The sequence below is a fragment of the Siphateles boraxobius genome, unplaced genomic scaffold (assembly GCF_051911475.1).
Source record: "Siphateles boraxobius isolate OS27281-9 unplaced genomic scaffold, OSU_SipBor_1 61, whole genome shotgun sequence".
Lineage (NCBI taxonomy): Eukaryota > Metazoa > Chordata > Actinopteri > Cypriniformes > Leuciscidae > Siphateles > Siphateles boraxobius.
Window position 1 is genome coordinate 10,088,862 of NW_027509188.1, and position 13,485 is coordinate 10,102,346.

The 13,485-nt window shown below is 40.9% G+C and overlaps 2 protein-coding genes across 2 annotated transcripts in view; both read right to left on the reverse strand.

Moving 5' to 3' along the window:
* The window catches only part of LOC143718450 (uncharacterized), a 32,558-nt gene extending 29,065 nt beyond the window's left edge, over positions 1-3,493 (reverse strand). The window contains exons 1-2 of the mRNA XM_077209508.1: positions 3,446-3,493; positions 2,641-2,834 (exon numbers count right to left, since the gene is read on the reverse strand). Of these exons, the coding sequence (XP_077065623.1) occupies positions 2,641-2,761 (121 nt within the window). The 5' untranslated portion in view covers positions 2,762-2,834; positions 3,446-3,493. The remainder of the gene's footprint in view (positions 1-2,640; positions 2,835-3,445) is intronic.
* LOC143718332 (uncharacterized) overlaps positions 1-13,485 on the reverse strand; it is a 249,635-nt gene that overhangs the window by 214,932 nt on the left and 21,218 nt on the right. The window lies entirely within an intron of this gene.

Below are 13,485 nucleotides of genomic sequence, written 5' to 3' on the forward strand. Positions count from 1 at the left end.
TGCACTGTCGTCGCTCCTCTTTTTATTCATCCGGACCTCCTTCTGTGAGACACGAGACGCAGGTGAGCTTGTTCCCACAGCTCTTAGCCTTGTCCTGCTTGCCACAGTGCCATGTTTTGTTTGCAAGAGTTTGAGTACCGTAATTCCTCAAATAAAAACCGGGGCCTTTATTTACCTGAACTGCAGAAGGTAACCGGCTTTTATTTGAAGCAGGCTTTTATTAGAGGCAGGCCTTTATTTCTAATTCCATCTTTTTCGTAAATAACAGGATTGGGCCGATAGACGATGCAATCATCTATCACAATGGCTGACAGACATCACTATGTTGAGACTGCATCGCGATCCCCCCCGCCCGCCCTGTTTCCATGGTGACGCGTCATGCTTGGCACGCACGTGATTCACCACAGCCAAAATAGCGCTGTATGACAGATGTAGCACTTTTTTTCTAAATATTAACAAACTTGCTTAAACATCCAAACTCTTAATTAAGACAACTTAATTTCAGTCAGCATAACTGTTATTTACAAGTTGAGTAAACAAGAAAAAGCTTAGGGAAATTACTACTAAGATTCTTTTTGATTTACTGGCTTAAAATTTTTTACACTTATTCTTAATAAAGTTACTAAAGTTGTTAATTCAAGACAATCATTCATCGCGCATCTTTCTGTGTGTCATGTGTGTCAGGAGGACACTCACTGACAGCACGTTCTCTGTTGTCTTGTCACGCATGAATGGTTTAAAAGCATTTGCATGAATAAGAGCGTGATCATATAACTCTAGCTAAAGGATGACAGAAAGAACGGATGCTGCGTTAATTGCGTTAAATATTTGAACACGTTAAAGCTGGACAAAAATGAATCGCATGCGCTAATGTTGACAGCACTACTTGTCATACATTGCTGACAGAAAATGCTGCGGTTTAAAGTGGACTCGTTTTCATGGTAGGCCTACACATTATGTTTCTTTAGTAAGCTACACATAATGTTCTACATTAAATATTAAGCTGAAGTTACCTGTCTGTACCTAAGAACAGTCTGAAGTTACCTAGCAGCAGTGTATGTTAACGTCACCTCAGTCAACGTAAGGCTAACATCAACAGGTGTAGACAGAAAATATGATTATCCTGACTTGAGCTGAGCTAATTTACTAAATCAACCAACTCACCTGCTCATCATTCAGTCAGTGAGCTATTTTACACAGGCTCGGTCCTGCTCCTCCGTGGCAATGACGGCGTGCAGTTTAAAATCATAACAAACGAATTTGAAAGTGGGGAGGACACAAACGGGATTTTGAAAAGAGGGACATGTCCCCCCTCTCCGCATAGGAAATTACGCCCTTGGGTACGCCCATCATGAACTTGCGCTCCATGCTTTCACCGACGACGCTAACATGGATCTCAATCCCACTGTGTTGCCACGTTGCCAAGACCCGCGCTGCTCTGCTTCTGATAGGCTTGTAACGTTAGTTAGAGCTGCGTTCCTCTCATATGATTGATAGAGGAAATCAGTTGATTCAAATATTAAAGCATCCATTTCTAAAAATGTCACTTTAGAACTAGCAACGAAGGAAGTTGCTTCATTGAAGCTTATTTTATTTTGTAGAGTAGAGTATTATGTGAGAGAGATCGACTAAACAAGTGTATTGCCTGCATGCATTCATTCTTCAGGTCGATGATGTCCATAATATTATAAAAAATCAGTTTGAATGTCCGCTGAGGAAAGCGATATCTTTGTCCTTTAAAAAGTTAAGGGGATTTCCCATGACAAAGCTAAACAACTTGTAACAATTTGCTATTGTCTCGCTCAAAGACAGCCTTTGCCTCCATCTAATAGTGTAATGATGTAACTTACACTGAAGTCCATTTCACGATCACTAATGGACAATTTCTCAATACAGCACATTATTTATATAAAGTAATATACATTGAACTAATATTTAAATTAACAACAATACTCATAAAAGAAAATAGGAAATAAACACAAGTAAACAATTCAGTCAAATGTACAAAAGCAGCAATTTATGTATTATTATTTATCCCCATATTTTTATTGTTTTACTTCAAGAGTGTTATTTTTATTTACGACTTTTCGTTTATTATTGTATTTGTACATTAATAAAAGAAATGTATTACATTTACATAATAATATATTTATTACAAATGTATTATTGTGGATGTATATAATTGTGCATTTCATTTACATAATATTTTCTTTTTTTTCCTCTTGTTAATTGTCACGATGAGAAAAGTGAATGTGCTAATACTCCGAGTGCATTTACATTCTTCACATTTTTATGTATATTCCCAATAAATATAACTTTCCATAAAAAGAAGTAAACATTGGGTTGAATGTTACTCAAAATAATTGGTTTTAAGGCTACTTCTGTATTATTTTGCCTAATTTAATGCCTGACGTCCTAGTAACGAATGTCCATGGAAGTCGGATCTTCTCAGGTTGAAGTGGTGCTAGTATTTGTCTGGTCACGTGATCTCAACATGTCTGTCCACATGAGGCGACGTGCACCGTGTCACATTAAACCACTTTAATTTGGACACTCTTCAAAAATATCATTAATTTCTGTAGACCTGGACTTTTTAATAAGGATCAAATGACTGTGTTCAGCTTTGAGAATGAAACCGACCTGTTTTTTCTTCACTTTCTTCTGGTTTCACACTGGATGTTTCTTCAATCTTGAAGTCTTCACTCTCCTCTTTAATAAATGTCATCTTTATTTCTTCATTCTCCTCTTTAATAAAAGCCATCTTTATAATAGTGTGACTCGTGGATCTCAGTCGCTTCACCAGGAGTTTTTCCTCTGTTTATGAACACTTCGTCCTATTTAAGATGAGAATAATTAACAGAAAGAAAAACACTCAAAACTAAATCTCTGTGTGTGTCTCAATCAGATCTAGTTCAGTATTTCAGTTCAATGGTAAGAGAGTCAGTCAGAGAGAGTTAATGGACTTAAATCACCTATTAGACAAAAATCTATTAGAGAAAAACCTATTAGACAAAAACACTCATTTTTATTTTTATTAAATTTTATGCAACATTAATTTGTAGATTACATTAGATTTCACTTAGTAAAAGTTGTCATCACACATGTTTGTGTTGTTGTTTGACCAGCAGGAGTCGTCAGTGTTTGAGGTGATTCGACACGATTCATCCTGTTGATTGTTCAGTTTCTCTCTTCACTACTTGCCAGTATCCCGATTCATGTTTATGATAAACCAATTCACGATATAGGGATTGAAATAAGACGCACATTTTCTGTTACTCATGTATGAATTTGCTTTACTCACAAAATAACGTTCATTAATGTTAGATAACGTAATATAATATTACATTCAATATTCATTTATTTATTTTATATAGCTTGTAAAAACGATTCAATTGCCTAACCAGTTTGCATAGATTTAAACACTTTAAATGTTAAACTCACAAACCTTTCTTCAGCAGAATCACAACAGATGCAGGAGACCGGCGCAGCTTTATGACGTCATACCTCCACTCCAAAATAAAAGTCCTGTTCACACTAAAATCAGAAATGTGCATAGAATTCTCACACACATTATAAAACATGTATCAGCGGCGTTCAGAGTTGAAATCTTGGTGAAATACATATTTAAATTAATGTTGATCAATGATAACTACCAGTTAGAACTAGATTCTGTAAATGGCTCAACTAATGTTTGTGTGCAGAAACCATTTAAGGGGTCGAGAACTTTTTTCAATAACAATCCAATTTTTGTTTGATGCATTTATGTATTTATTTTTTAAGAGCTTTATCAAAAACAATAAAGGTATGTCAATCTAATTAAACATTTTTAGGGCCACCAACTCGAAAAAACAATGTTATTAAAAAGTGCATAAAAATGGGGATATGCCATAAAACAGTTAAAATGTGTTCATTACTCCCACCCACACACTAACTGTGGGTTTAATTGCTGTTATAGGCTAATTATGAGGGGTCCTTGGAAAAATGTCTACCTTATAAGCGGTCCATGGCCCCAAAAAGTTTGAGTTTAGATGAAGTAGGGGAAATAACAGGAGCGCACTTGGCTGATTCTGGGATGACAGAGATTGACTCGGCAGACTCAGACGTGGCTGGAACTGACTTGATTGACTGAAAGATGGCAGGATTCTGATACTCATTCTGCTGAGTCCAGTTTTGTCCGGAACCCTCTGTCACGGATTGCTGAGAGAGGATTCAAATGCAGAAAGAGTGTTAACGGGTTTATCGACAAGACAGCAGACACGACAAGAGATTGAGGGACGGTGTGATAACAGTCCAAACAGTAGGCAGGGAACGATGCATAATTGTGTTAAATTATTTTAACGCGTTAAGGATTTTGAAATAAACGTGGTAACGCTGACAAAACTAGTATAAATATAAACATATAAACAAAAGATTAAAAAGACAAAATAACTGTACATTAGTGCAGGATGTGCAAATGCTCAGTTTGAAGAATGTGCAATGATGATGAAAAATACGGAGAGTTTATTAGATAATCTTAGTTTCATCTTCCTCAATGCTCACTTGGACTTTTGTTTGACCAGCACAAATTCAACAAGTGTGAACGGATTAATATCATTATCCCTTTGACAATGGACATAAAGAAGTGATATGAAGACATTCCTTCTATCTGTATTTGGGAAAACCACAAAACCATAAGATTATTCAACAACAGCAAAACATTTTGAGAGCAAGGAAAATAATGAAAAAAGTAATATAAATGAATACAAACTATAACTATATAACTGCATGAATAAAAATGCGACTTTTTACCTGTCAAATAGTGAGAAATTTTAACATGTTATAAATACTTATAAAATAAATGTATTTATTAACACTTAAATAGTCCAAGTCACTACAGTGGCTCAATCTTAAGTTTATCAAATGACGAGAATACTTTTTGTGCGCAAAACCCCCCAAAAATAACGACTTTATTTCAACTATTAATTTCCTTCTCTGTGGGCCTCGAGTCAGTTCACTAGTGTAATAGCGTAAGCTTCTGTTGTTATACGTCGCACGCATAACACACATGACCAGCGCCGGCCAATAGTGAGCCTACGTGTGACGTAGCTCTACGCAATCACACTACGTTAACTGACTAGAGGCCCACAGAGAAGGAAATGAATAGTTGAAATAAAGTCGTTATTTTTGTTTGTTTTTGCACAGTAGTAGTGGATGTGATGCAGCTACAGGAGGACGAGTGACGGCGGTGTCCTGGCCAACTCCACCTTCGGCCGGGCACTACTGGACAGGACTCTTGCCCTGCCACAGGATGCTCTGCTGCCGGGAGCTGAGCATCTAGGACTGCAGCCACATGTTTTTGTTGCTGATGAGGCCTTCCCACTGCGCCCCAACCTCATGCTGCCTTTCCCTGGCTCCAACCACTCTGGCAGACGCAGAGTATTCAACTTCAGGCTGTCACATGCAAGGCTGATTGTTGGCGTATATCTCAATGGCGTATGTACAGAAGAGTCATTGGGGTCAGCCATGCAAATGTGGACGCCTGTGTGAAGGCTACCTGTGTCCTGCATAATTTCCTGAGGAGAACCTCCAAGACGCCAACAGCCAACAATGGCAACTGCAGGATGTGCAGGATCACCACCAGCTGCTGTCAGGGAAGTTGCTGGCCTACAGGCAGTAACCCGAGTGGGCATCAATAACTCGGCACGGGAGGCCATCTGTGCCCGGGAAACATATACCTCCTATTTCTCCACCAATGGAGCTGTCAGCTGGCAACCTGGAGTATAAACCTAGTGCAACCAGTACCTGTTTTGTTATATACATCCCTAAAAAGTGCCTAATAATATTTCTATACTGAAATAATATCGGCATTATAATTATTATGACTATGATATGATGATTGATTTTTCATTAGGCTATGTTTGGTGCCCCCTCAGCCCTACGCACAGTGCGTGATGCGCATGGTGGGAGCGGCGGCGCTGCACTGCATGCAACAAATGGCTCTTTTAAGAGCCACCAATTACATTAAAAGCATAGTTTCCATAGCTAAGCACCTAAACATTTTTAAACTATATAACATGGATTTAAAAACAATATGAAACACACAACCACGAATGTTTAAAATATTTTACAATATTTATTGAAAAAAAAAAATTCATACAACGTAACTTTTTTATTAATAAGCTAGTTGATGAAAATGCTTGCATAGTGATTAAACATTTACTCTTGAGCGAGCTAAAAAAAACTTGGTCCCAACAGGGCCTTTAACGTCAACGTGTTGAACAAGTCTGCTGGCACCAGCTATGCATTAAACAGACAGACGTTAACGTGGTTTTAATCAAATTCTCAGCTTAAAGCAAAAGCATTTACCATGCATGTGAGGGAGAGAGAACAGGGGCAGCTGACAGCACTGCGAGGGTAAAAAGCTTACTAATACCCCTCACAGTGTTGTCAGCTGCACCACGTTCCTCTCAGCCTAAGGGTCAACCTCACGACACTGTCTCATAGTCAAGTAAAGTCACCTTCATTTATATAGCGCTTTTAAGAATATAGATTGTTTCAAAGCAGCTTTACAGTGATAATAGGAAATTACAGTAACAGAGACTGTTTTGGCTTTACAGCAGCTCTAGAATAAAGTTATTATCCAGCTAAAGTTAGTTTTGATTGATTCACTTCCGTCGCAACGATCATTAGTTATTAACTTAGGGGCCGCTAACATGACACCGTTTTAACAGAAAATTCTTTAATGCGATCCGGCCGCTCATTTGCATAAAACAGTGCCTGGTGGCTCTGAGAATTTTTTATCGCTTCCGTGTAGCCACGTGAATCGTAATTATCCTGACAAACTTTTATCATTACAGAGGTAAAGGGAAGGAGGCCTTCACAGGGGAGAGACTAGTTGAGTACACTTCAGGACTGAGTTGTCGTCGTGTCCAGGCGCAGGTCCTCATACACCAGGCGGTGCATCTCAAACTTGAGATCCTGCCTTAAAGTCTTCCTGCAGGCTTTAAAAAAAATAGCTATCACTATCCTCAGGAATAGGTGGAGGGGGAGGAGGAGAAGGAGGCTGGGGACAGGTCCCGGTCCCGGTCTGTTTCTCACAGCCTCCAATGCGGCTCTACTCAAAGTCAGAGGTGTGGGGCCTCTTCCTTCTAGGGGCGAGCCGGCTTGCTTTCTGCACTGGTGTGTTGTTTGATGCCTGAAGCTCTGGTGACTGCTCTTGTGCCTGAAGCTCTGGCGTCTGCTCTGGTGCCTGACTGTGCCCGACCATGGCATTATCACTGTCCTCTGGCCATTGTCCACTGTCATCTAAAGGCCTCATTATGCTTCTGCGTCAACTCCACGGCGTAGCTACGCCGTCACTCCTACGGCGTCGTTGCCGTTTTATGGTTCTGCGTCAGGTTGAGTTGCATCGCGGTGCATCTGACCAATCACAGCCCTTGTGGTCTGCGTCGCCTCGACGCGTAGTTACAATTTTTTGGAGGCGCACGTCGAGCTACGGCGGAGGGGTTCAATAAAACGATAATTATTGTGATATATTTTTTTCTCGATAAAACGATATCAAGAGTTCAATAAATGTTCGATAATGTTTATTCGCCAAAAGCGGAACTAAACTCATTTGAACCGCGCGCCACACAAATCATTTATCCACTCAGCTTGTAGTTGACCACTAGCAGTGTTTTATTATGATTATCCAGTTTTTATATTTTTATTTTATGTGACTTTTATTTTGACATGCTATCTGCAGGGGGGACTATTTTTTCTCTGTGTTCATCCGCTCACGCGCTCACTCATGAAGGGGGTAAACGCGGGAAGGCACGATATGAGACAATGCATGTCTGAGGTCGGAAAATATTACTGTAACCTTAAACTAAAATGTTTAAGTGTTATTCATCTGTACTTATTTGTTTGGCAGTAAAAGTAATTCACGAAGTTTGTCCAAGTTAAGTTAATGGTGGCAGAACCCCCCCTGGATCACTACTTTTAGCACCCTTTGATATGCGGAGCGAGGTATGTGGTTCATTGTAATGTACTTTTTCATATTAATTCATTTCATATGTTCATGTAAATGGAAATGAGATTCATTTTGTGATGGCTGTTGCATGCTATGCTGTTATCAATCTGATGCTAGCTTTCTAGCATTTGTGCATTTGTCAAAGGATCATTTTGCATCTAGCTAAACTGCCTCTGTTATTTTCCTTTAAGTTTTCACGGTGTTGATGCTATGCACACTCGTCGGAATAAAAGTACACCCGTATGGAAACACTCCCAAGCCTGTTTATTCCAAGTTGAAGGGCTGCTACACAGCTCAAAGTCCAAACGGCAGCGCAGCGTGAGCTCACTAGAGCAGACGCGTTTACTCTGATCGGTCTCGGTCTCGAGATCCAACGAGAAGCGCTTGAATTCAGTGAAAAACACAAATGTCTCAGTGATTTAAACCAGTTTAAAGGCAGATTGTCACGATTCATAAATCTGTGTCTTCATTCCTTGAGTTTATGTACTACAGCTGATTAGCTGCCTTTATCTAGCTGGCGTGTGCACTGTGTTGTCGGTTCGTCACTCTTGTTTGTTCTCTCACCTAGTTCCTGTTGGAGTCTCCTTGCGGTTTTTGCCTTCTCGTCTTGCTTCCAGGCATTACGGAATTCAGGTCGCCCGCCTGCAACCTGTGGCGTTTTGAGTGATGTTCCCCGTTTGCCACTAATAAACTGTCTTTTACTTGCACTTGGATCTTGGGACTCGTTATTGTGACAGAACGAACCGACCACGATGGATCCAGCAAGTATGACGAAATTTAGGGAAATTCTGTCGAAGAGCGATACTCACATGCAACAGAAGGAGGAACAGACGATGGCCACGGGTCGCGCTGCGTTGATGACCCAAGTTTCGTAAATAACTACCCAGCTGCAACAACTAAGGACTGAGCCGACATCTATGCAACATCTTGACACCACTACCCCACCTGTTTCTGTCGCTCAGACCACTCGTGCTACTGAGCCTCATCTTCCGCCTCCAGCGTTCTATTCCGGTGAGCCGCATTTATGTAGTTAACTTTTGACTAAATTTTCCCTGTACATCTCTCTGCAACCTTCATCATTTCCCAATGAGGAGTCTAAAGTGGCTTTTGTTATAACTCTCTTGTCGGGTCGAGCGGCCACTTGGGGAACTACTGTTTGGAAACAGGGATTACCTTGCTGTGTTTTCTTTGCATTTACATTTATTCATTTAGCTGACGCTTTTATCCAAAGCGACTTACAATTTCTATATTTCAGAGGTCGCACGCCTCTGGAGCAACTAGGGGTTAAGTGTCTTGCTCAGGGACACATTGGTGTCTCACAGTGGATTCGAACCCAGGTCTCTCACACCAAAGGCATGTGTCTTATCCACTGCACCATCACCACCCCGGTGGTTCTTTGTTCTTTGTAAACATTTTCTCACGAGATCAGAAAGGTCTTTAATCGTGCCGCTTCTGGTAGAGACGCAGCGCGACTGCTTGCGGAGTTGCGTCAAGGAGATCGTCCAGTAACGGACTACTCAATTGATTTCCGCACATTGGCGGCGGAGTGTGGCTGGAATTCGGAGGCTAAATGGGACATTTTTTATATGGACTTTTCTGATTCTGTCAAGGATGAGAATTACACCTTGGACTTACCCACGGGGTGGATAAGGGGGGGATAAACTTATAGACTTGGCTATTCAAGTGGATACTAGATTACGGCGATTTTTTTTACATTAACCTGGCTCACAAACTCATGATACCTGTGGTCGCGCTCTCTCAACCCATCTCTATAGTTGGGTTTTGGTTGCGCTTAAGGGTCAACAATTACCCACCGTCACTCATTCCACGGCCTCCTTAAGACTCATCACCTCTGGCAATCACTCAGAGGACATTGAATTTCTTTTGATTGACACTCCTTCTGCTCCTGTGGTTCTGGGACACCCCTGGCTGGTGCTCCATAACCCGCATACAAACTGGCGTAGGAATTCTTGGCTCGCTTGAGCGAATTTTGTCACACTGCTTGTTTGTTGTCTGCGTGTTCTTCAGTGTCTTGTTCTGTGTTTCAGGATGAACACACAGATTTGTCTAACGTGCCACGTGAGTATCTGGACCTGAAGGGAGTGTTCAGTAAGTCACAGGCTGCTTCTCTCCCTCCCCTTCGTCCCTATGGCTGTGATATAGATTTACTGTCAGGTATGTCTCAGCCTAAAGGCAAGTTATACTCACTTTCTGCTCCAGAAAGGGGGGCCATGGAGAAATACATTTCTGATTCTCTGACAGCCGGGTTCATCCGCCATTCCTCTTCTCCAGCGGGTGCAGGGTTCTTTTTCGTGGGGAAGAAGGATTGTTCTCTGCGACCGTGTATTGATTACGGAGGGCTGAACAACATCACGGTAAAGAATACCTATCCTTTGCCGTTGATGTCTTCAGCCTTTGAGCGGTTACTGGGAGCATCCGTCTTCACGAAATTGGATTTACGTAATGCTTATCATTTGGTTCGCATAAGGAAGTGGGATGAATGGAAAACTGCCTTTAACACCCCCAGGGGACACTTTGAATATTTGGTCATGCCTTTCGGTCTGTCTAACTCCCCGCGGTTTTCCAGGCACTCGTGAATGACGTGCTGAGAGATATGGTAGATCAGTTCATATATGTCTACCTGGATGACATATTGATATTTTCTTCTTCTCTCTAGGAACACATTTAACACGTCAGGCTAGTGCTCCAGAGGCTGTTAGAGAATGGGCTTTTTGTCAAGGCAGAGAAATGTTCGTTCCATGCACAGTCGGTTCCATTTCTGGGTTATATCATCTCCTCCGAGGGGGTGCGTATGGATCCCGACAAGGTTAACCCCCTGGGGTCAGCTATCGCGCCTGTGCGATAGGCTCGCTTTTATTCTTATCAGTGCAAAAGAGACTCAAGATACTCTGTTGATTTTGATCTTACATATAAGTCTTATACATCATTAGATCCTGTTAAGTGTCTATTATTTTTGTGTATTCTCACAATAAAAACAAAGTGTTGTGCTTTTTGTCAAATAAAGAAAAATAAACATGATGTGAGTTTTGCCTTCTCTCTGTCAGTGAAGTCCATTCTGAAACGCGTCCGAAAATTAACTGTAACTCCGCGAATACTTGTCATACAAGCAAGAGAGATTTTTCTTTATGAAGCTTGAACTCTCTTCTTTTAAATGAAGTAATTTATATAAAAAACATATATTCTCAGTTTATGTAATCTGTATGAAAAGAGAGAGATTTCAGTCTTTTTCTTTTCAGCTCATTATACCTATATACAAGGTATATAATGTTGTCGGTCGAGCGAACGCTGGCGTGAATGTTTTTTTATTCATCTCTGGATCTGGATCATCTAAACTCAAAAGCCCGGCCAAAACTGCCTACCAGACTCTACAATCACTGTGTTGCTCTTGGAATTGCTCGCCGGCGTCGCTACATACACCGGGGCTCCCGTCGCAAACAGCGTGCAAAAAACGCTTCTACAATCTCGGCTGATGGATGTACTATCCCCGTTGTATGGTCTTCCTCTTGCTGACTGCATACTAAAACGTCCTGAAAATGGAATGTCAATTTTGCGCATCTCTGTTGTCTGGAATATGTTTCATCAAGGGCTCCACTGGACACTGCCACATCATCAACGACACCTAAAATGGCTCTAGTCAATGCTAGGTCATTGTCAAATAAGACCTTCATTTTAAATGACTTTTTTTACTTCTCATACCCTGGATGTTTTATTTGTGACTTAAACATGCTTAACCCTCTACTGCACGGTGTTGCCATATGGCAACATACCCTTTCTTTGGACATTTCTTGAAATTTGAAAATAAACATGAGCTCTGATTGATCTTAAATTCATAATAGAACCTGGAGGTAACCAATGATATGCTTTGATGACATCACGACACTATACACACCCTTGCAACGTCATTCTTTTCACACACTTTTGATGACTCCAGCTGCTGAAAAAGTGCTCGTGTATATGTGAAGATTTTCCTCATTTTTTTCATATTTAGCATCTGGGGTAAGTTCTAATCTTTTTTCAATCATTGTCACATTGTTTTGATACTTATATTACCTTTTTATTTAATAAAATATGTATGTTGCCATATGGCAACATTGTGCGGTAATGGAACAATATTTTGCCCATGCTAATGCAGAGTAGCTTTGTATGAATGACAATGTATGGATGCACTGATATAGTTTGATGGTTGTATTCTACTCATATATTTATATATATTTGTATAAATTTATAAAGTAAAAGTAAAGTATAAAAGTAAAATATATATACGCTTATTTTGTTTAGAAAATGAAGCCGTCAATGTTCTATGGCAAGGCTGAGAGGAGGGCTGAAATGTACAGGGTACAAGTAGTTATACCATCTCATGAAAGTGAGGATGAGCTAGGGATCAGTGACGAGGAGTATGAGAGGCAGGCAGAATTAGGCCTAGTAGACTCAGAGGACGAAGAGACAGGTATGTATCTATTCCGGTATGGTCAACATTCAGGTTACATGTCGTCCTTTGCACAGTGTTGAGCTGATGTTGGGAAAAGTGTAAAGTATTTTTCATTCCAAAATCTGTATGGTGAACAAAAAATAACCACATACACAAGTCGCTGTGCAGTCCCCATGCACATGTGCACACACAGACGCACGCACGCACGCACACACACACACACACACACGCACGCACGCACACATGCACACACACGCACACACACATGCACACGCAAAGGCACAAACACATGCCTGTTCTATCATCCTAAACTTGATGGCAGCAGTAACTATTTTTTCTTATATTTCAGTTGAAGTTGAAGTTCAGGAGGAGGCACCTGCACCTCCTGAGGTGGAAAAGGCTCAGAATCTGAAATGGCAAAGAAGGCGAACCATCCTGCCATTACCCAAATGGAAAGGTGCACTACCGAATCCAATGATGGTCCGTGAGCCAATTCAATACTTTGAAGGCCTTCTCAGTAGAGAAGTTTTTGAAGATGTGGCAAAGCAGACGTATCTTTACGCAGTACAGGAAGATCCCAGCAAGCCACTTAATGCCTCAGCAGATGAGATTCAGCAATTATTTGGCATATGCCTTTACATGTCTGCTTATGGCTTACCGTACACCCGTATGTACTGGGGCAAAGATACCCGAGTTGATAAAGTGGCAGATGTCATGTCCCTGTCCCGCTGGGAGACGATTAAAAGATTCTTACACTTTGCAGATAACAATGAGCAAGTTGCTGAGGGCCAACCTGGATTTGACAAACTGTTCAAGGTGAGGCCTTTGTTGAATTCACTTCTGAAGAGCTTCCAGGACATTCCAATCGATGAAATGCTCTGCGTCGATGAACAAATTGTCCCTTTTAAGGGTAGATGTGGGCTGAAAACCTACAACCCCAAAAAGCCCAAACGATGGGGATACAAAATCTTTGTGTTAGCTGATCAACATGGCATTGTCCACAATTTTGAATTCTACACTGGTGCTGTCCCTGCTGCTGAGGGAA